Raw genomic sequence first — 24,905 nt, 5'->3', positions numbered from 1 at the left:
CTCTTTGGCAAAAACAACAAAAAACAAAAAAAAACAGCAGTCCAAATCTAACAGAACAGGAAAGGGAAACTATTGTTCCAGTCAGTGCTGTAGATATTGTATGAGTTGGTCTCTCTCAAACATAAAAAAAAATAATGCAGAAAGAAATATTTGGGATGTATCTGAGATTCAGTTCGTGGTTATCAGCTGAGCTGTGCTCATGTGCTAATAGGACGCAGTCTGGGCTGTTCAGGAGATTTTACATTGTAGGTACTGTGACACTTATACAGGAATGTGTTTCCTATGCGTTCATCAGGTACTATTTTTCTTTGCTGATCCACTCCTTTCCTGCACTCATAGATATATCTTTTCTACGAACTAGAAAATTTATGATTTTTAAAAGACTTAAAAAATTTTAATTGACAGAGAAAACTCAACAGGACACATAAGTACATATGACATACATAACCTGCAAAGTAGTGCTAAATTCTTACATTATTCTTATTAGTATCTGATGTGTATGAATAATTCAAGCATTAGAAATTCTGCTATTAATACATTAATATTCGTTGACTTGTTTATCATATATATGATCTATCTATTTACAAAGAAAGAAAGAGAAAAAGAGATGGAATATATATGTATTTTCCCCCTTGTATGCCTACTAGTTCCTTCCTTGTGTTAAGAAGCTTCCATCTAGGACTAGAGGAGATTATGCTAAGTGAAATAAGTCAAGCAGCGAAAGTCAATTATATGATTTCACTTATTTGTGGAACATAAGGAATAGCATGGAGGACATTAGGAGAAGGAAGGGAAAAATGAAGTGGGGGGAATCGGAGGGGGAAATGGACCATGAGAGACTATGGACTCTGAGAAACAAACTGAGGGCTTTAGAGGGGAGGCGGAGTGGGGGGGATGGATTAGCCCAGTGATGGGTATTAAGGAGGGCACATACTTCATGGAGCACTGGGTGTTATATGAAAACAATGAATCATGGATCACCACATCCAAAACTAATGATGTATTGTATGGTGACTAACATAACATAATAAAATTAAATTAAATTAAAAAAAAAAAGCTGCCATCTAATTTCTCTCCATTGTTTTTAAGGAAAAGAAAGTCAAAACCAGGATAAGGCTCTTCAGAATATTTTTCTAATTACAGATACCAATTTATATAAAAATTCCTGGACTATCTTGCCAGAGTCTCTACCCTTCCTTTATCTTCTATGAGAAAGGTTTAGATATTATTGTCCAATTGATTATTCTGAGTGATTTTTGTCACTCATTTCATGTAAGGATGATAAGGGCAAGCTAACAAAGTCCAAACAATACAAACAGAAGTAGATCTTGTTTTAAAGAAACAGTCACTTTAGTTTGCCAAAGCTTATGCTTTTGACCATGATGAGTAGCTTGCATCAACCCAATCTCCCTGCTGAGAACACTATAAAAGCTGGATAAAGCAACCAACCAAACAACTGTCTGAAGGTATTTGAGAGCAACCGAGAGAACCAAGGGATTTGAAGGGCCATGGTTCAAGAAAGAAATGAAATACATCGTTTGGAGCCAGACATTTCCTGTTGCTTTCCTTTGAGGTATTTGACAATTTGTAAGCATCATAGGGATGAATAACTAAGCAGAAAGCAATGGATCAGAACTTTCAGGAGTCTTTGAGTACCAGAGTGACAAAACGTTGAGTTTTGTATGCCTAGACAATCAGGATTTGAGGGGCCAAGATACTGGGAAAAGAAAATCAGAGGAAAGGTAGCTTGATATGCCTTTCCTTTCTTTCAGGTATTTGCTTATTCCTAAGCTTTATAGAAAAAGGGGCTAAAAACCTATAAAAAACTGTATGTCAGAACCAGTAGGATGGATAGATAGATAGATGATAGATGATAGATAGATAGATAGATAGACAGATAGATAGATAGATTAGATAGATGATAGATAGATAGACAGATAGATAGATGATGATAGATAGGTAGATGATAGATAGATGATAGATGATAGATAGATAGATAGATGATAGATAGATTAGATAGATGATAGAGAGATAGAGAGATAGATAGGTAGATAGATAGGTAGGTAGATAGATAGATAGATAGATAGATAGATAGATAGATAGATAGATAATAAGGAATTGGCTCAGGCAGTTATGGAGACTGGCAAATCCAGAATCTGCCAAACCAATATCCAGTTTGAGTCTGAAGTCTGGAAGATGCTGTAAAACCAGGAATCATTGATGTCTAGTGAGATCAGCTTGAAGGCCACTGGTAGAGAATTTCCTAAATTCTTACTTATTTGGTTGTAGATCAGTCTTTTGTTCTAATCTAATCTAATCTAATCTAATCCTTCAGCTGATTGGATGAGGCTTGCCACAGTATAGAAAGCAATCTTCTTTTTTCTGTGTACTAATTTAAATGTTCAACTCATCCAAAAACACCCAGAATAATATTTGACCAATTTATCTGGGTACTCCATGACCCAGTCAAGTTGACACATAAAATTAACCATCACAGCTACAAATCTAACAAGAAGAATTGTCATCAGTCTCATAGCATTTGACAGGTAGCAATTAAGAGTTCTATGTCTAGTAAGGATAAGAAGTTCTGATAAACATGTCAGTCTATCAGTAGAAACCCAGAACTAAAACCAGCCTCAAATACCTCAATTCTTGATTGGATCATGTTAATCTGCTTCTACATACTGTTCACTACTTAACTGTCAGTAGAAAACTAAAGCATCTTAGAGAAAGATGATATCTACAGCAATAACAGTTTTTCATACTCAGTGTTCAGCACTGAATAAAAAGAATTAAATGACACATGAAAAATAGAAAAATAGACAAATAGCAAATATTCAGATGGCAAAGTTAAACCTAAATATATCTGTAATTACATTAAATGTAAACAGACTAAGTATTTTAATTAATAAACAAAGATTGTCAGAGTAGACAAAATAACTCCTATATGCTGACACACCTTATTACAAATACAGGAAGTTGCAAAGTAAAATAATGGAAGATGATAAACCAGATTACACTAACCCAAAGAAAGCTGGTGTAGTTCTATTGATAGTAGGCAAAGTAGACTTTATTGCAAGAACATTATTAAAGGTAAAAGGGATATTTCATAATTAGTGTGAAATTTGCATGCAAAAAAATTGTTACCTCAAAATATATAAAGTAAACATTGATAGAAAAAAAGAAATAAAAAGAAAGAATTAAAGAAAGAAAGAGAGAGGGAGGGAAGGAGGGAGGAAGGAAAGAGGGAAGGAAGGAAGGAAGGAAGAGGGAAGAGAAGTAAAGAAGTCCACAACTATAGAGGGGAATTTTAATAGGTATCACTGAGTAACTGATAAGGAACCAGATCAAAAAACAAAGTTGTCAGTGGAAATATATCTGAACAACACAATTAACAAACTTGATCTAGTAGACCTGTATTCAACATTGCAAACAACAATTGCAGAATGTATATTCCTTTAAGAGCACATGGAACATTTTTAAAATTGATTTGGTGCTAGGGCATAAACTAAGTCTCAATAAATTTCAAATGATTATGTCCTATAACCACAGTGGAATTAAGCAAGCATCAGATAAACTCCATATACCAAGTTTAACATTGCCTAATAGATCAGTTAATGTTTTACAACTGAACTTTTAAAATTTAAGGATATTTGATTATAATTGACTGGTCTTAACGTGGCACCAAATGATGATTATTCAACCCAGGCTCCTTTGCTGCTGAAAATCTTTCTATATTAGAGGGAAGGAAACACATTTCTTTATCCTCAAAGTTTTAAGAGAGTAATATATTTTTGATATTTGTAGAGTGCCCTTACTTATGAGAGCATTGCATGTTATAGAACAAAAAAATAGAGTACATAATTTATTAGAAATAAGAGGGGTAACTTGGGTTACCCAGGGAGCTTTAGAAAAGAATTAGGGACTAAACTGGTTTTTAAGCTGTGGGTAGAATTCAAATCAACAGTCAGTGTGTGAGGTATTTAAGACAAGTGTTTCATGTGAATGATTGAGGAGGTAGGAATGCCCTGAGAATGCTTGAAGAAACCACTCTGTTTTGAAGAAAATAAAGAGAATTTTTTCCTCTACCTTTCTGATCCTTTATGATATCTAGACCCTTCTTGCCAAAATGCATGAGGGACATAATAGGAAGCTTTATTTAGTCAACTTTTAAAGAGGACTTTATTGACCAAATCTACAAATTGACTTGAGTTGTGGGTTTTACTTAAAGACTGCATAGTTATTCATGTAATCTTCAAATATCAATTCTTTTCCTACAGACTGGAAATGTCTTCCTCTTTGGCTCAGCATATGGGTTTGGAATGAATGTACTCAGGGAATTTAAGCAGGCAGGCCAGTCTCTCAGCCAGTGGGTTGAGTGGTCCCAATCAGACTATCCTCACATTAGGTTGGTTCCTGCTTCTACCTTTTAGATATCACAGTATACCCTTAATATGGCCCAAATCCTCCATAAGTATATGAGAGATTATAAAATGCAGCATTTTCATATCACTTTCTTGTTGTACAACATTATTTGGTTATGAGATATGCTTTCTAAATAAGCCATTTAAATAATAGGGAAATGTAATTTTTTTCTGAGACATAGACACCTTTGAGAATCTAATGAAAGCTATAGAAAGCCATTCAAGGAAAGAACAGAAATTTACAAATAACCACAAACTGTCATGAGACATTAGTAGTTCAAGAATCTTCTAAAAGTCCCTCGTTGGACCAAGGTTATGAACCCCTGATCTAGAGAGGCTTTGTATTTTCTGTCTGACTCTTCAGACCTTTAGGGAAAAAAAAAAATATTCCAGAGGATTAAAAATAGGACTTTTCCTTGGTTTAAAAATAGCAATTCTAATTTTAGTTATTGATCTTGTTTAATGTGTAAATGCCTGAAAGCTAGAAGCATTGGAAAAATAATACAGGAAGAACAAAATTATACCTGTAAAAGTCTACTGTTCTTGAGAAACAGTAAAATGCTGTTTGAAGCAAATCTCAACAATGTTTTTACTCAAAAGAAATCTTAATGATTTACCAACTCTTATTATTCAGAAGCAAATGTTTGGCTCATGTATTATTAGCAAAGTGTAACAATTTTTAATCATGGGAATACATCATTTCCAGGGTGCCTGGTGGCTCGGTTAAGTGTCTGCTTCTGCTCAGGTCAAGATCTTGGGGTCCTGGGATCAAGTCCCACATCGGGCTCCCTGCTGGGTGGGGAGCTTCCATCTCCCTCTCCCTCTCCCCTTGCATCTCCCCCCTGCTCATGCTCTCTCTCTGTGTCAAATAAATAAATAAAATCTTTTTTAAAAGAAATACGTCATTTCCCAATAAAGGGAATTATCAATTTATTTTTCAGTAAAAAAACATGAGAATTTAGAAGTGAGAGAAATGGCTCCTTTTATGTACTTCCAACAACCATCTCCAGCAAAATAGGATTATCTACTTAGCTTTAATGAATGTTTCCCCCCAAATTGAGAAAGATTGACATGTACATAATTTAAATAGCTTTGAAATGTTGCCAGATTTCAAAATTGCTATATTATTGAAAATTTCAGAAAATACAGAGAGTTATAGACAATGACAGTTACTCACTTTCATCATTCAGAGACAACTATACACTTCTAATATATATCATTTAAGATATTTCATATATCAGTAAAGATATCAAGAGAGATAACACAGGTATGGAGAATAACACAGCATGTTGTTTTGAATCTGCATTTTAAATGTCTTTTAAAATGCCCAAAACTTAAAATTTAATACATACTCAGTGTTGTAACTGAAAGAAAATATAAGTTTTAAGGAAAAGGTAATACATCTTTTGTCATTTTAGCTCCACCTCTCCCCTGAATAGGCTGGTGTTCACACTTGCACAACTTTCTTTGAGCTCACATAAGCATATGAACAATTGTATAAACTTATACAGATTATTGTTTTTGTAACTGTTCAGTTTATAAACATTTTCAACATATATTTTTATCTGATTTTTTTTATTATAAGAATTCTTAAAGGATAAGATACATAGATGTCACTAATTTTATACAGTATGTAAAAATTTAGACACACACACGCATACACACTCATTAACTGATGGCCATTAAAGAAGATTCCAGGTGGGAGTTATTAAAATGTGTAGCATTAAACTTCTTGTAAATATATACTTAAGAATGCACTTTTTTCTATAAGGTAGATCCTAGGAGACGGGTGTCTGGATAAAGCATTTCATACATTCTTTGTTTATTTTAGTAAATACTGCCAGATTATTTCCCATTTTAAAAGGATTTTATATTTTTGAGTTATGCACAAAAGTATTGCCCCAGTCTCATAGATTAGAATACTTTAATATTTTCAATCTGATAGATGAATAAACATTTTTCTGTCTACTAGTAGGGTTGAGAATGTTTCTTTTGTGTGTGGTTTATTTAGTTGTTCTCTTCTGGAAATTATTTTTCAATAATTTGTCATTTTCTCTAATTATTTGTTTTTGTTACTCCTATTTAGATCAAATTATAGGTGTTAGATATTTTAGGGACATAGTAAATTTCATCACTTTATTTTTGTGTCATTATGTTTATTTTCTTTTTCCATCCATAAAGGTCCAATTTCTATATTGTTAAATTTGCAATTTTAACTAAGAAAAGCTATATAATCTTTTTTATTTCCTAGTCCCAAAGTATAAAGATTCTCAATACTACTATTTTTTGTCTTCCTGCTCTTTGGAGTTACTGTTGTAAAAGTATTTTAAATCTATGTTATTTTAAAGTAACCCCATATTAGTTATTTTAAAAATATCATGTGCCAATAAATTTTATTTACATTTACCATTATGAAGTGTTTTGTACTCCTCTTTGTATTCAGTATTGTTCTAACTAAAATTCTTCTTTTTTTTTATTTTGAGAGATATTTTATTACAGTATATCATTATAATTGTTCTATTTTATTATGAGGTATTGTCATTAATCCTTTACTGTGCTTAATTCTTAATTTTTTTTTACATTTTTAAATTTTATTATGTTATGTTAATCACCATACATTATATCATTAGTTTTTGATGTAGTGTTCCATGATTCATTGTTTGCGTATAACACCCAGTACTCCATTCAGTATGTGCCCTCTTTAATACCCATCACCAGGCTAACCCATCCCCTCAGCCCCGCCTCTCTTGAACCCTCAGTTTGTTTCTCAGAGTCCATAGTCTCTCATGGTTCATCTCTCCCTCCTATTTCCCCCCTTTCATTTTTCCCTTCCTACTATCTTCTTTTTTTTTTTTTAACATATAATGTATTATTTGTTTCAGAGGTACAGGTCTGTGATTCAACAGTCTTACACAATTCACAGCACTCACCATAGCACATACCCTCCCCAATGTCTATCACCCAGCCACCCCATCCCTCCCACCCCCCACCACTCCAGCAATCCTCAGTTTGTTTCCTGAGATTAAGAATTCCTCATATCAGTGAGATCATATGATACATGTCTTTTTCTGATTGACTTATTTCGCTCAGCATAATACCCTCCAGTTCCATCCATGTCATTGCAAATGGCAAGATCTCATTCCTTTTGATGGCTGCATAATATTCCATTGTATATATATACCACATCTTCTTTATCCATTCATCTGTCGTGGACATCTTGGCTCTTTCCATAGTTTGGCTATTGTGGACATTGCTGCTATAAACATTGGGGTGCACGTACCCCTTCGGATCACTACATTTGTATCTTTGGGGTAAATACCCAGTAGTGCAATTGCTGGGTCATAGGGCAGCTCATTTTCAACTTTTTGAGGAATTTGTTTCACATGATGTCAAAAATTAACTTGATGCTTGTTTTTCCTCATTCCATATTCCTATTTTAAGTAAATGTAGAATTCTAGTTTGAAAGTTATTTTTTTCTGAGCACTTTGAAGATGACCATAGTTATAGAACAGAATGGAAATATAAATATTAATAATTTAAATAATTCAGTTATATAGTAATTCAGTTTTACAACAATGTTTACATATATAGAGTATGTAAAGGATATTGGAAATGTAATACTTTCCTAATAACATTAGGCAGTTTGATGATATCGTTAATACATCAAGAAAGCAAGCCTTAAGAATATTATTCAAAGTCGTGGAGGACTTCTGCTTTCATAATGGTTTATTAGGTAATACAAACCAAGTCTTATCCTAAATACAATTAGAAAATCTGAAAAAATATATGTAGAAAATATCTGCTTGAATTTACTGATCGCTAACAAGATGATGAAGGGGGACCTGGAGGAGAAAGATAAATAGAGTACACCAAAACCTGAGCAGGAACACAAAGTACAAATATATATCTAGGTCTTGTATTAATTCCTTCATTTCCAAGACTCACCTCTTCCCTATTCTGGAAAATTTGGTGCCATTATCACTGATGTGATAATTACTCCTCTCCCGTTATTTTTGGTTTCTTCTGGAAATCCTGGTAGATACATGCTGAATGCTCTCCATCTATCTTCTATATCTCTTAAAGTCTTATTTTAAATTCCTTCTATATTTTATGTTTTATTCTGAATGCTTTTCTCATGTTTTATCCATTTTGTGAATTATTTCTTAAGTTTTAATTAATGTGTCCATTGAGTTTTTTTATAACTGTTTTTTTACTTATAAAAGTTTAATTTTGTTATTTAGCAAAATGCAAATGCGATATGATCTAATATATTAATTGTATATAGCTTCTTTTAGGATGTTCTTTTTTTTTTTTTTTTTTAGTTCTTTGTTGAGTTACCCTCATAGGAGTTTTGTCACTTGTGAGGCTTGTAATTTTTTATTGTGATTTTGTTATTAATAGGGATTGCTCCCTGAGTGAGTTCCTTTTATCCTCGGTTCATACATAAGGCTTTAAATTTGCACTTTCCTGGGGATGCCTGGGTGGCTTGGTCGGTTGGGCGTCTGCCTTCTGTTGGGGTCGTGGTCCCGGGGTTCGGAGTCCTGGGATCGAGTCCCTTGTGAGGCTCCTTGCTCAGCGGGGAGACTGCTTCTCTCTCTGCCTGCCACTCCCTTTGCTTGTGCTCTTCCTACCCCCCCCCCCCCCGACAAATAGATGGATAAAAGTCTTTAAAAAAAAAATTTGCACTTTCCTGGATAACTAGGTGTTTTACTAGTTGTGTACCAGACTGTACAGTAATTTTTAAGCTTTGAGTCCTGTACTATGTGTAAATGTATATTCTTCACCTACACAAGTTATAGACCTAGGATCCTGATATTGTGACAACTGTACCCAGTTCCCCAGCTAGACTAGTGGGATGAGTTTTTGTTGCCTCCATTTCACATACAGGTGATCCTCCAAGGTTCTAGGCTTTAGGCACGAGAGCTCAATTCCAGTTCCTCGCTTTGCGTGGTCCTGGGTCTCATCTCCTATTCCCACATGTATGATGAACCCCGGAACTCAACCCCTTAGGCCTTTATCCTAGTTTGATATCACCGTGAACCACTTCAGTTTCAGTGACTGTTTAAAATTCCTCTTTATTTCTGGACTTGCAGATTCAAGCTCAGCTATGCATTCATCTAAAAAGAAAACAATTTAGCCTTTCTATAGATTTGAAATGGAAGAGCAGAGGTCCTCTCATATCATCTTAGCCATATAGACCTGATGTTTTCCCTAAGAAACTTCTCAATTTCATAGATACATATTATCTATGGTATATTTTTCCCCGTGCAAACATGAATATAGATCCTCTATGTAGCTATATATATTCATATTATATCTTAATAATTTACAATACATATTCTAGTGTAACATTTGGGGGATGCTAAATATTTATCTTTTACATATTAAATTAGGAGACCCTGTGTGTGTGTGTGTGTGTTTGTATACACAAGCATATATATGCTTGTAATTTATATACTGCATAACACTATATTCATTTTCATTATTACTACCAAATATTTATTGAATGGCTACTATGTTCCAAGCATTATTCTAGGTACTTAAAATGAATCAGTGGATAAAACAGAAGATCTTTTCTTATAAGTTATTTCTTTCATGCTAGTGAAAAAATGGAAACTTTTTCTTGCTTTGGGAAGGTAACGTTGGACAGAAGTATGACATCCTTGCAAGACTGTTTAGATCCCCTTCTTTCACAGACTTGGAGTTTGACCTGCCATCATCCCTTTTGCAGACTCTTCCAGACTGTTTCTATCACCATCACTGGTATTTTTATGTTGATGAGTGATAATGAAGTTTAAGTTACTTCCGTATTTTTTACAGCTTCGACAATGGAGTACCTTTGGAACCCTGGAAGTTGCAGCTCAGACCAAATCAGAAACAAAGGAGCACTCGGTGATCACAGAAGAAGATTGTGAAATTCTTAAAATCCCTGCAAAGGATTATGCAAGGTTAAAATCGGTACGACCATATCTAATCTATATATTAACACAATATGTGTGTAAATTCAAGCTAAGTTTTGCCTCTAGACAGATGTCCGTATCTTTGTAATTTTTAAATATAACTTAATTTGGAGACATAAAAATGTGGTCTATTTGATGAACATTATTTAAGCTTCTGATGATGATGGGTAGTTGAAGTGGAAAGAAAGGTCTCTATGGATATATTTTATGTATATTTTTAGCACTTTGGGTTTTTCATGAATTTCAAATCCAGTCATTTATACATTCACTTATTCATGTATTCACTCAACAAACATAAGTTTTGGGTGTCAAAGGCATGTCATGTGTTAGGGATACCAGACAATCATACAGAGAGATCTCTAAATCTGTACAGTCCACCTGAGGAAAAAAAATACTTGGGAGTGACTGGTATGCTATTTCATTGTTTTAATAGATATTAAAAACCCAGAGTTGCATGAATAGGTGATCACAACTTAGTTCTGACCCCCTAATTCTGCTACATTAAGATAACTTATTTACTTCAAGTTTACCAATTTATTCTCCAAAATTTTCCCTCTTTTTGATTTCTCCTCCCCTGATGACAGAGAAAGGTTTTGTAACTGACTGCACTGAAAGACCCCATTGTCTTGCTCTGCCAGCTTTTCTTGATAGGATCTGAGTCTGGTGCAGGGGCAACAGGGCCCTGGCATCAGCTCCAGTTGTGTGCTCAGGTTGGAGGCAGATGAGGAGACAACCATCTTTTTGATTTAGCTCTCTAATAATAGTTAGGTTTTCTTTTGATACAATGGTCTCAGTGTCAGTAGTACAGATGACTTGCTCAGAATTCAACTTCCTTCCAAATCTCTGATTTCAGAGTGGCTAGCTTAAAAAAAAATTGTTCTGTATGTTTTATTTTCAAAAAATAAGTATCAATGATTCAGTATTATTAAGTACAACTTTTGAGATTAGTCTTGACTATGACAGGATTTCTTAAAAATGCTAGAACATTTATGGAAGTCTAAAAATATTATGAAAGGTGGGAAAATATAATTTTAGTAGCAAATCTGAAGACTAAAATTTCAATATGGTTATGTGACCATAAATGATGCTCCTATAAAATTCAAATGTATTTTATACAATTTACACTCATATAACTTTTATTTTTCTGTTACTGCCATTTATCTATCTGTGCTATACATTTCCCCTTCTTTTTTAATGACTTTTTTCAGGAAAAAATAAAACTTGAAAATAAAGAAAAGGTGAAATTAATTCGTAAATGTCCATATTATGAAGAGTGGCCCACTTTATCCATATATGAGCTAGTTGCACTCATTAAATGGAAAAAATTTCCTCCAGGTCATGGTGAGTTTAATGCAATTTGGGATCGTTTTCTTTACATAACATAGTATTGGAATTTGTAATTTTTCATCGTTTTAATGTTTTATATAATATTTCTTCAAATGAGTGTTTCTCTAACTTATTAATGTATCCTTTTAACTGGACATTTAGATTATTGCCTGTTTTTTATTAAAAAATAGTTCTGTAATGGCTTAAAGAGTGATCTCAGAACTGTCCTTACTCATATCTCTCTGTATTTCCTCATGGCCCTACCCTTATTGCCCTACTCTGACAGTCAATGTAAGGACCAAAAGGAAAAATGCAGTGAGAAGTTACATTCATTTGTCCTGTTCTCCTGATTGAACACCTACTTAAGAAGCAAGTTTGCTTCTCTTTACTTGTAGTACACATTATCAGTGGAAAATATAGAGGAAAGGTGAGGCTGAGATAAGGGGTAGCAACAGTGAAGCTGCCAACATTTCCAATATTCGGCATGGCAGGGATGTGTGGATTTTCTGCTTACGTGTACACAAAAAGTGTAGGTGACATTACATCATTTTGTACAATTGTTTCTGTCTCTGAGAACCCATTAAGTAAGAGATGTCAGCTGTTATGGACTGAATGTTTGTGTCCCACAAAATTCATATATTGAAGCCCTAATCCCCAATGTGTTGCTATTTGGAAGTGGGACCTTTGAGAGGTGATTAAGTCACTAAAGTGGAGCCCTCATGAGTAGGATTAGTGCCTTTATAAGAAGAGACATGAGAGAGATGATCTCTCTCTCTCCGCCATATGAGGATACAAGGAGGCAGCTTTCTGCAAACAGGAAAGAGGGATCTTACCAGACATTGAATCTGTTGGCACCTTGATGTTGGACTTCCCAGCATCCCAAACTGAAAAATAAATGCTTGCTGTCTGGGCCTTCCGGCCTATGATATTTGTTATGGCAGCCCAAACTGACTAAGACACCCACACAAGAGGAACTGTGGTAGGTGGGTCAGAGCAGCTTTAGATCTCCTTCAGTAAGGAATCCCTACTGCCCTACAAGAGAGAGTCACTAACAACAGAGAGAGGTTTGCAGCCTTGCCTGGCTTTTCTCTTAGTGAAACAGTGGATTATAATAGAAGAGGTAGTGTTTGAGAGAAATACTTGCATTTCAAGCCTACAGAGCCATAAATGTAGTGAGGGATATGTTGCCAGGAAGAGAACATTTCTGAATTAAATGGAAAGTTAAAATTCTAAAAAGAATGAGTCTGAGTTGCAAAGTCCTTAATGTGACTGTTAATAAAAATACGGTGAAGAAAAATCTGGCTAAGATATCCTTTGAGGGAGTCACTGTGTAATAGAAAAGTGAGGTGTAGCATAGAACCAATTCAGAAAGTTCTTTTATTAGAAGAAAAGTAAATATCATTAGAGACAAAGTTATGCTTCAAATACTGAGATTCTCTAATAAACTTGTTAAATTTGGTGAGATTATAGCCCTTTACTAAATTTGTTCCAAATTTCTTTCCAGTGCTTATTTTTATATTTTATTTATCACTTTTTAAAAATACAGTGTTTAATCCGTATTTAGCCAAATATATATATTTTTTCTTGCTTGCAAAAATTGAATTTTAGATATATTTTTGTTCATGAAACATTTTTTCTAATGAGTTATAAATGCCACTTTTGGCCAATAGTACATTTAAGAAAGCAAGTAGTAAACTGACTTAGGAAAAATTAGGAATTGAACATTCCTAAATTCAACATATTTATTGTATAGAAACATTTTTTTTTAAATATGGATGTTTTGATTTATCATGGGTTCCTCCTTTTGTATCAGAAATATCACATTTTGGTCCACGCCTCATTTCCAGGGCTATTTTGTATAAAAAATAATGTCTCAGTCTTGCCTATCTATAAGGACATTAATATTTTTTAGGTTATTAAAAAGGAGGAAAGGGGGCACCTGGGTGGCTCAGTCAGTTAAGCATCAGACTCTTGATTTCAGCTGAGGTCATGATCTCAGGGTCATGGGATTGAGCCCCCTATTGGGCTCTGTGCTCAGGGTGGAGTCTGGTTGTCCCTCTCCCTCTGATCCTCTCTCTGCTTGTGCTCTTTCTCTCCGGCTCTCTCAAATAAATAAATAAAATATTTAAAAAAATAAATAAAATAAAAAGGAGGAAAGAAACTATAATCAAAGATATTTTCAATTATGGGGGCGCCTGGGTGGCTCAGTCGTTAAGTGTCTGCCTTCGGCTCAGGTCATGATCCCAGGGTCCTAGGATCGAGCCCCGCATCGGGCTCCCTGCTCAGCAGGAGGCCTGCTTCTCCCTCTCCCACTCCCCCTGCTTGTGTTCCCTCTCTCGCTGTGTTTCTCTCTGTCAAATGAATAAATAAAATCTTAAAAAAATATATTTTCAATTATGTATGTGAGCCAAAAGAATATGGAATTTTAAAAAGGGGAATAATTATGAGCTTTTAATGTATTTGATTACTAATGATGACTATTATGTGTCTCAATCTAAAATATCAACCTAAAATATTTAAATTTAGCATCAGAATTAAGGTAGTACTGACTTACACTTTCTTAGACTAATGCTGGGTTCAAGTTCTTTTTAGTACATGTCTTTAAAAATAATGGTGGAATCTATCTATTGCATTGGACAGTCTGTGATTATATTGAATAAGTCAAAAGTAGCATTATTTTCCCACTGATTCCCAAATAAAAATATGTGGTGCTTACATTTATACAGTTTTAAAAATCATTTGTCCTCCTTAGAGAAGAATGATAATTACAGTAAATGATCTTCAAAGCCTCTTTCAGTCCTGAAATACTGTGGTTCTTATAAATAAATATACCTGCGTGAAGAATAAGTTCTGTCAGCCTTATCAAATTTTCTTATATGGCAGTGACAAACTTGATATATCAAAGAGAAGCATTAGATGTAATACTTCTCGACTTTACTCAAGATTTATTTTGAATTGTTATCAGAAAATGTAGAGACTCTAGCTCAAATTATACTTTTATTATCTTGGTTTAAAATTAGCACTAGTATGATTTATAAAGCATAATTATGTGTGTTTTGATCTTCTTTTAGGAATGTATATTGGATGAAGTTTCAGAGAGATTTAGTTAATTATTCAAAAGCTTGATAGAATTTAGGATTAATCCTTGGCAATCTATGAAATAAGTAAAGCTTATTTCTGGCTCTATTTCCTTTGTTAACTTCCTAAGTCTTCTTACTTTTGCTTCACATGCCAAAGGATCCTGACTGTAACAGATGTGTACAATGCTGCTAGTAATTTGGGCATGTCCAGTTCATATCACACCAATTAAAATCTTCCCAGGTGTTATTTTTTTCAAAGTATGACTGGCTGGAAAAAGACAACCAGCAGCTTATCTCACTAATCAGCTTGTTTCTGTGGTTATTGTGTATAAGAAAAAAATGTTAAGTTGGCATCAGTGAACTACTTATGTATATTTTATTGTCACCCTGTGTATATCATTATGCTCTGTCTTTTCCAGGCATGATATGACATAGCAAACAATAACTAGAGACACTTAAAAAAAAGTAGTAACCAATTTAGTTCTGAAAGATAAAATAGGCCAATATAAGAATAGTAAAAAAATATCTAGTCTTCCTAAACCAAAAGTGGAGAGTTTCAGACACAGAATATGTACGTTGAACCTCTATCTGACATAAGGGTGAAGTTCTGGGCTCTAAATTGCAGTATTACTTTGGCTTCAGTCTCTTGCATATTAAATCATTCTGTAGGGTTTTAAACTCTTTAGCCCCAGTGCACACTCTTGAACATGCAGAACCAGGTTTGTGCTTAGAGGTGCTATTGATCTTGATTTTTTTTTCCTCCATTCCTTTTTTATGGGTATCTTTTGTATCAACTGGATATTTTCTAATGTAATATATTAATTCACTTAATGATTTCATAATAGGCTTGTTTAGAGCAGTTTTAGGGTCACCGCAAAAGTGAGCAGAACGTACAGAGATTTCACATATACCCCTGCCCCTGTTTTGTGTAGCATTTCCCACTATTTTTTTTTAAAGATTTTATTTATTTATGAGAGAGTGAGCATGAGCAGGGGGGAGGGGCAGAGGGAGAGGGAGAAGTAGACTCCCCGCTGAGCAGGGAGCCTGATGCTGGACTCAATCCCAGGACCCTGGGATCACGACCTGAGCTTAAGGCAGACACTTAACTGACTGAGCCACTCAGGTGCCCACCCATTTTCCACTATTCGTGTGCTCCCTGAGACTGGTACATTTGTTACAAGTGATGAACCTATATTAAACCATCATTATCATTGAAACATCATCAGCCAAAGCCCATAGTTTACTTTAGGTCTCACTCCTGATGTTGGACATTCTCTGGGTTGGCTGAATGTGTAATGATATTTAGCCACCATCACAGTATCATACAAAGTAATTTCACTGTCCTAAAAATCCTCTGCACTTCCTACATCAATTCCTCCCCCATCCCTAACCACTGGCAATCATTTATCTTTTTGTTGTTTCTTTTTTTTAAATGGTTTTGCTATTTCCAGAGTCTCACAGAATTGGAATCATACAGTATGTAGCCTTTTTAGAATGTTCTCTTTCACTCAGTAATATATATTTAAGGTTTCTCCACGTCTTTTCATGATTTAATAGCTCATTTCTTTTTAATGCTGAATAATATTCTCTTGTCTGGATGTACCACAGTTTATTTATCCATCCACCTACTGAAGGACATTTTTGTTGCTTCCAGGTTTTGGCATTATAAAGGAAGCTGTAATAAACATCCTTATGCAGATTTTTGTATGGACATAAGTTTTCAACTCCTTTGGGTAAATGTCAGGGAGCTCAATTCCTGGATAGTATATTAAGAGTAAGTTTAGTTTTGTAAGAAACTGCCAAACTGTCTTCTAAAGTGGCTGTGCTATTTTGCATTTCCATCATCAATGAGTGTTCCTGTTACTCCACATCCACGTCAGCATTTGGTGTTGACAGTGTTCTGAATTTTGGCCACTCAAGTAGATTTGTAGTGGTATTTCATTGTTGTTTTAATTTGCATTTCCTTGATAACATTTGAGTGAAGCATCTGCTCACATGTTTATTTCCAATCCATACATGTTCTTTGGTGAGGTGTCTATTAGGGTCTTGGCCCATTTTTTAATCAGATATTTTGTTATTGTTAAGAGTTCTGTGTATATTTTGGAGAACAGTGCTTTTTCAGCTATGTCTTTTACAAACATTTTCTCCCAATCTGTGCTTTGTCTTCTAATTCTCTTGACAGTTTTCTTGATAGGTGGGCCTGAGGTACTTTGTAAATAGAACTGCTATAAATAGGTTTTAGTAAAATGGTCATAAGGTGTAGGGGAAGAAGTGTTTTATAGTCTTGTGACTAGGGCTCAGTTTTTTAGTGGGCTTATGCTTCTGGAATGGGAGTTTCACTTATACTTCTTAGTCCTCTCCACCCACCCCCACCCCCACATTAGATAGAACAGGATGGTCAGAGTGGGTTGAAGTTAGGTACTTCCGTTCTCTAGTTCGGTTAGGTTCTGATAAAACCCTATTAGGTTAGGCTCTGGTTACTAGTTTCCCTTGAGGGCAGGTCTGGTTAAAAACAGAGTGCCTTGCCTCTTTCATGCCAGAAGCATGAGGAATTTTTCTCTGATATTTACTGTAGGGACCTAGTAGAGATTCAGAAGGTAAAACTCACAAAAATGTGGGATTTCCTGAATCCTGGGTCCCCTTGGAATTTTAAACTCAGATTTGTTCACAGTGAACTTTCAGCAATTTGTCAAGTACGGTTTAGATTTTTCTACCCCAGCACTGGTTCCTAAGGAGGTTCCTCTTCTGGTAAGTTGTGATTCTTTGTATTTGCTTATTAGTTGCTCCAGTTTGGGGGGCAGCAGTTTTCCCTTTGACCTCACTCCTCTTACAAGTTAAAAATTCTTGATTTGGGGTTTTTTGTTTGTTTGTTTTTGTTTGTTTTTTTAGCTCTTGTTATTAGAATGAAGTAATGACTCCCAAGCTCCTTGGAAGCTGGATCAGAAAAACTGATTTTTCACTATATTTGTTATTTCCTTTGTTTGTTCCAGGGCTAACCATATTACATCTCAACTTATCAGAATCTACTTCAGATTTTTGCTAACTTAATTCCAGTTAGATATAGGAATATTACCATATATAACTCTATTCTCATTCTTTGTTTGCTGTTATCATTATACATATTACATCTATATATGTTCAAACTGAACAATAAATTGTTATTATTTCATATAATTTTACATCTTTTAAAGGAACTGTGAGAAGAAGAGAGGGCAAGTATATGTTTATAGTGTTTATTATATTAAATACCTTATTTACCATTTCTAGCTATCTTCATTTATTCCTGTGGATTTGAAGTACCATCTGATATCCTTTCCTTAGTCCAATATTAGTTTACTACAATCTGCCCTCTTGTGCTGTTATTGGTGAATATATACACACATATATAACAGACCCCAAACCAGGATTATGTACTTATTATTTCACACAATCACTCTCTAAGTCATTTAAAATAAGAAAGGAGAAGAAATATGCACTTAACACTGACCTCTATAATTACATATTTACCCTTAGTAGTACTTTTTAAATTTTCTAGCAGATTTGAATTACTGTTTGGTGTTCCTTGCTTTCGGTCTGAAGAAGTTCCCTTAGTATTTGTGATAGCAACAGATAATCTCAGGTTTTATTAACTGGGAATGTTTCTCTTTTTTGAAAGATACCTTTGTTGATAGTGTTGTTTTGTTTTTGACACACTTTGAATACATTATTCCGTTGTCTTCTGGTTTCAAATTGTTTCTGTTGAGAAGTGAGCTTTTCATCTTATTGTGGTTCACTATGTGATGAGTCATTTTTCTCTTGTTGCTTTTGAGATTTTCTCCTTGTCTTTGACTTGTATCATTTTTACTATAATGTATCTTGCACTTATTTCATCTTACCCAGCCCCAGAATCTTGCCACCACTTTAACCTCTTTTTCTCTCCTATCTTCCCCACCTTCCTTTGCCTCAGCTACACTATATCCTATACACTCAGCTATATTGACTGGTACTAAAATAAAATTTATCTTATTATTCATCTCCTTAGCTATATTCTTTCTTCCCATTGTTATTAGATTAAAATACAAAATCCTTAATATGGTTTAAAAGACCAGTTGCAGCTGGGTGTTGCCTGTGTCTCCCAGTTTTATATTGAATCATCCTTTTTTCTGTTCATGTTTCAGACATTCAGGATTTTTATGACCTCTAGTGGCTCCTTCCCCTCAAAATCTTTACACATGATGTTTCCACTTTTTAGAGCATATATTTTCTCTATACAAGGGAAAGGTCATTCACTAAATAAATCTTAGTATATTCGACATAATTTTGTTGTTAGATCTCAAAACAAAATTCGTTGCTTTACTATCTTGGAGTAGAAATTTAAGAGAATTATATGATTTCAATTAGTTAACAACTAAGAATGCTGGGGGGGTGACAATGTTTTAAACTAAGTATAATAAAAGCTAACCTTAACTTGAGATGATAATCAGATAAGAAAGCATTAGCCATGGTATTGAAGGACAAAACCAGTTAAAGGCAGTTGAAAGAATATTCTCCTCAAGGAATCACCAGGAGCAAAAATTAGTAGAATCTATCAATTAATCATTTTTATTTTTAATCATTATGTTCAAATTTGTGAACTATATATGCAGCCAACTTTCTATAATATAAGGTAATTAGGAATGGAATGATTATATAGTTCAAGTGATATAGTTCAAGTATAATCTCCTTCCTACTCTTTATATTTGTCATTGTATACACTGTTTTTATAAATATCTCTATAAGAAACATTTTCTTAGTATGATAGATACTGCAGATTATATTTGCTCAGTGCCCCTCTCAAACACCTTTTACCTGCCTTCCTCTACTGTAGAAGCTAGAAAAGCTAAAGACTACATCTCCTAGAATCTTTTTTGAAAAGATTTAATTTTGACTATGGCCTGAATTCTTTCCAACAAATACAAGATTTGGGAGAAGTCAGGGAGCAGGTCTTTTTACAGGCATGGTGATGAGGATGGTGGTTCTGATTTTGACCCTAGCATTATAAGTGATGCACAGGAGAGAGGCTTCTTTTAGAAGAGCTCTATATTGTGGGTGGACCTTTCTGTTGGCTAATTTTTTTTACTGTAGTATTGAAACCTGGTTTCATGGTCTTCCTGGAGCTTGCTAATACCTTCTAATAAACCATTTTCTATTTAAACTTATATGGAGTCTGTGTTCTGTACTTAGGAACCAAAAATAGTACTCTAGTCATCCATTCTATCAAAGTTGATCTCTTTTGTAAGTGCTTTTTAAGAATTTCTTCATTTGGCTTTAATCAATTAATATTTTTATTGAACATCTATTATATATAATACATTGTATTAGTTGCTTTTGTGGATATTAAAAGAAATGCATTCTAAAATTACATAAAATCAAATATTTGAGTAGCTACAATGCATTTATTACTATGTAGAGTAGTTTGACTGGATTTGATTTCAAGAGATTCAATAATTAGAAAAAACAATGACTGATTTTAAAGTAATGAGATGGATCACAAATATCTTGCATTAAAATAATTTTCAGTAACTCATGGACATATATATATTATTTACCATGATAATTGTTAAATGACTATTTTTCAACATATACAGTAGAAATTAAATGGAAGAAAATCCATTCTTTGGATGTGGTTGGACAGAGGGTAGGAATGATAATTCTAGGAGAGAAAGGAAAAATAATATGAGCCAATATATGCCTTGCAGATGATCAGGAGAGTGGATCAAACAGCCCAACTGAGGTCAGGTGCTTATTTGTGATCAGTCAAAACTATAGATAGTCAGGCTTTTTAAATGCCATATTCATGTGCTTGTACTTTATTTTATGGCTAACATGGTAGCATTAAAGATTTTTTTTAATAGTAAAAGATACCTAGTAAAAGTTTTAGAGGAATGAATCAGACTGAGCAATATGAATGATGGTAGAAAGGAGAGAGACAGTAGAAAACCAGGAAAACAATTAGGAGTCCATTTTGGTAGTGCAGAGGCAAAGAGATAAAAGGCAACAGTAATACTAATAATGGCAAGAAATCAATGTGAGAGGCATTTTAATTATTCAGTGTATTGTATGGAATAGACCTTTTCAAATACATTTTCTCTCTTCCTTAGTACCTTTGGCAGTCTGCACTTTGTATGGGATGCCTTGTTTCATTTTTAATTTCAACCAGAGTACTTTGTTGCTGCATAGATGTATGCATATCTGTGTATGTCAGCCTAAATTCCTATTACAAACACCAGGCAGGATCCTCAAGTACAAATTTAAATAAACCTGTGCTCTCACCTACCACCTCAAAGTTAGAACAAAACTTTCATAATATTTCCCAGAGATGTTTAAATACAGACCACCCCATCCCCTCTCCCAAGTCTTTTGTGAGTGCAAGCCATTATTTGTGGTTGTTCATGAGAGAGTTGCTTTTCATCCTACTCCAGAACTCAGACTAAACATAACTTTCTCAGTGACTTGTTTGGCTATGGGTGGATATTTGTAACTCATGTTTTCATTGACAGATATTTGTAATTTATGTTTTTATTATGTAGCATGTTTGTTCTTATTCCCTAACTTGTAAGAGAACACATTTTTCCTTCCCTTTCATTTTGGTCCTTACAACTCAAGCCCTTTAGTTGTTGCCATCTGTAAATGTTCCCAAGTCTACTTAACAGCCTTACCACTTGATTTTTCAGCTTCATCTTTAATTTTTATTTCTAGTAAAGGATTTATGATGATATTGCTTATCTTTATCTAAAGATAAATCTAAATCTAAAATTCAGATTATGTGCTTTTATTACTTTATTTTCTAAACTTATTTGTCAAGATCATTTAAGTATGATCCAGTATTTCTATTTGGATCTTTCTATATACAATTTCTTTTGCAACTCAGGAAACTTTAATTTTCTCCCATGAAACTTCTTTTTTTTTTTTTAAGGCTGTTTCCTCATGACTTGATAGCACATTTCATAATTAATTTTTTGCCAGTATATAAAACATGTGGATCTGGATGCACGTACATGAGATTTTTTTTTTAAAGACTTTATTTATTTGAAAGAGAGAGAGAGCCCAAGCAGGTGGAGCAGCAGGCTGAGGAAGAGGGAGAAGCAGGCTCACCGAGCAGGGAGCCTGATGTGGGGCTCAATCCCAGGACCCTGGGATCATGACCTGAGCCGAAGGCAGACGCTTAATGACCAAGCCACCCAGATGCCCTGTACATGAGATCTTTAAGTCTTAAGTTTATTAGAGTCTGCATGCAAAATTCTGAAAACTTTGCCAATAGAAATAAAATACATTGCTATTAAGACCTAAACATATTTGTTGTTTGAAAATATCAGTTTGGGAAGTTCTTATTTGTTAGACAACACTTATGTTTAAAAAATTGCAATCATCTGGGTGGCTCAGCTGGTTAAACATCTACTCTTGACTTCAGCTTAGGTCATGATCTCAGGGTTGTGAGATCAAGCTCCCCATCGGGTTCTGCACTCAGAAGGATGTCTGCTTAAGATTCTCTCTCTCCCTTACCCTCTCCTCACCATGCTCTATCTCTCTCTTTCTCTTTCTGTAAAATAAATAAATAAATAAATAAATAATCTATCTTTGAAAAAATTGCAAGCATTTGAACAGCTTGATAAATACAAATTTAAATATTGTAGTTAGATTATGCCTTTTATTATTGTGATAGGCAGAAAAAATGACTCCACAAAGATATATTCACTTCCTAATCGTAGAGCCTGTGAATATTACTTTGTATGGCAAAAGATATGGTAACCTTAAGGCTCTTGAGAGGAAGACCTTATTCTGGATTAACCAGGTGGGCCCTATCTGCCATCTGTGTATTTTTATAAGAAGGATGCAAGAGAGATTTTATTGAGACACAAGCAGAAGAGAAGGTGATGTGAATAGATTGGAGTGATGAGCCAGCAGGCCGGGAACGTTAAGGCATGCCAGCAACCACCAGAAGCTAAAAAAGGGAAGAAATAGATGCCCCACCTAGTGATTCTTTGGAGGGAGCAAGGCCCTGCTGACATCTTGATTTCAGAAATCAGGTCTCTAGAACTACCAATAAATAAACTTCACAGTTTAAGCCACCTAGTTTTGACAATTTGTTACAGTAACTGCAGGAAACTAATACAACTATGTACTATAAAACCATTGATTTTGTTCTCAATTGATTTTGCAATTTGACAAAGATATATTAATATCCATAGAATACATCCAAGCATGCTTTGTAGGAAGTATGTAGTTTCATTTTTTTACTTCAAATCGAGCCCTCTAATTGTAATAACAGTATGATAAAGGTGAACAATATCTTAAACAATTGTGTAAAGTAAAAAAAAAATTGCTCATTTAAATAATTATCCAGCTGCCAGATGGAAATTAAATTAAACTAAAGCATTTATTTAATTAACTCAAACCCTTTGTAAATAGATAAGATATAATTAAATATCTTTTAATAATAGAGCACTCATCTATTCAACTTTTTCATGAGTAAACAGAACTTTTCTTGAGCAACCCAGGCAATACGGAAGCTCCTTATAGAACACTTTCCTCTACTTCTTCCTACTTCCCACATACGACTATTGTCTCTTTTATTTTGTCATTATAAAAATTATAATCTTCCTCATTAAGGCAACTAAATTTTGGCATTCTGTCTCTTGACATTTAGAAGTAAATCTGCATTTTCCTCCATCAAAAAAATAAAATGGCACAATTCCATTTTCTCACATTTTACAAAACAAATACATAAAATAATTTTTTTCTAAACACACCAAATATATGGACATTTAAATCTATAGAAATGCTAATTATAAATACCATTCACCTTAATCAAAGTATCTCTAAAAATTTCAGAGTATAACTTTAAATGCTAACTATTGAACTGTACTGTAACTATTATTTATAACTAAATTGTTAACAGTAATCTTTGTTACTTGATAGTATTGATTGCTTTACTTTTCTTTTTTTTTTTTTTTTTTACTTTTTGGTATATCGAAGCTATTCCATAATAATTATTTATTTTTACAACTAACTAAATAAGTTGTAATTATAATTTGGTTTATAAAAACCTAAAGCAATATACTAAATAAAGAAGCTATCTATGTTGGTTGTTGTGATGCATCCATCTGGTCTTCCACCTGCAGAAATGCATTGATATAAGTAAGTCCTTGCCATCTTGGGTTTGACAGTTTTCATCATATTTGAAGATCTCATGCTTTTCGGGAAGTTCTTTTACACTTGAAGAGGTAAGATGAACAAAGTTAGACACCAGAATAATGCATGTAGTTACGTAATTAATGTTTGAGGTGTTACAGATTTTATGGAGGGAAAGAAGTGAAAATAGAAAAGAGGTCATTTTACTTGCTTCCAAATTCTAAGGCCCAGTTCATTAGAGTATGAAAGCAAACAAAAGTTCTACTAAAGGTCTGTTCAGGAAAAGAGCATGCATTAGACCAAAGGATTCCTTTTGTGTATGGTGAAATCTGGAATATGTCTAACAAGATAAAATAAAGAAGTAAGAATGACTTTCTGTTGAAATAGTAATTAGAGGGAGGGAGCTAACGTGGTGGCATCATAGAAGGACCCTAGGCTTGCCTCAATCCCTCGAACATGGCTAGATAATTATTAAATCATTCTGAATACCCAAGGAATCAATCTGAGGACTGATAGAACAAACTGCACAACTAGAGGGAGAGAAGAAGCCACATTGAGGAAGGTAGGAAGCATGGAGATGTGGTTTGGAGGAGAAACAGATCACAGGTGCTGCAGAGAGGAAGGAACCCTGGTCCTGGAGAAAGGCAAGTGAGAGTAGAGCGCACAGAGATACGCACAAGAACATGTCCACAAAGCCATAGGCTGGGAAAACAAGAGGGGCTGATTTTTGTGTTTTGCAGCCAGGGGAGCTCAAAGACTGGAGTTTTAGAGGTCCCAGGCTTTGCTGGGATAGAGACCTGAGGGTGCTGCCCTACTCCTGGAGAGAAGGCAGGCAAAACTAGCAGGTACCATTTCTCTCCCTGCCACTTAGCATAGGCACAGAGACACTTGCTGAGGGCAGCTAACCTGGACATTGGCTGTTTAGCCTGCTTTGCTCCAAATCCTATGCCCCTGTGCTCTGGCAT

General features: G+C 34.4%; 1 protein-coding gene across 1 annotated transcript in view; it reads left to right on the top strand.

The window, feature by feature from the left end:
• Positions 1-24,905, top strand: part of CNBD1 (cyclic nucleotide binding domain containing 1) — a 519,466-nt gene that overhangs the window by 285,346 nt on the left and 209,215 nt on the right. Inside the window, exons 7-8 of the mRNA XM_078071672.1 lie at positions 10,245-10,382; positions 11,593-11,725. Coding sequence (XP_077927798.1) covers positions 10,245-10,382; positions 11,593-11,725 — 271 coding nt within the window. The remainder of the gene's footprint in view (positions 1-10,244; positions 10,383-11,592; positions 11,726-24,905) is intronic.

This window comes from Halichoerus grypus, chromosome 5 (assembly GCF_964656455.1).
Source record: "Halichoerus grypus chromosome 5, mHalGry1.hap1.1, whole genome shotgun sequence".
Classification (NCBI taxonomy): domain Eukaryota; kingdom Metazoa; phylum Chordata; class Mammalia; order Carnivora; family Phocidae; genus Halichoerus; species Halichoerus grypus.
Note: the sequence above shows the minus strand (reverse complement) of the source record. Positions and strands in the feature narration are given on the sequence as shown.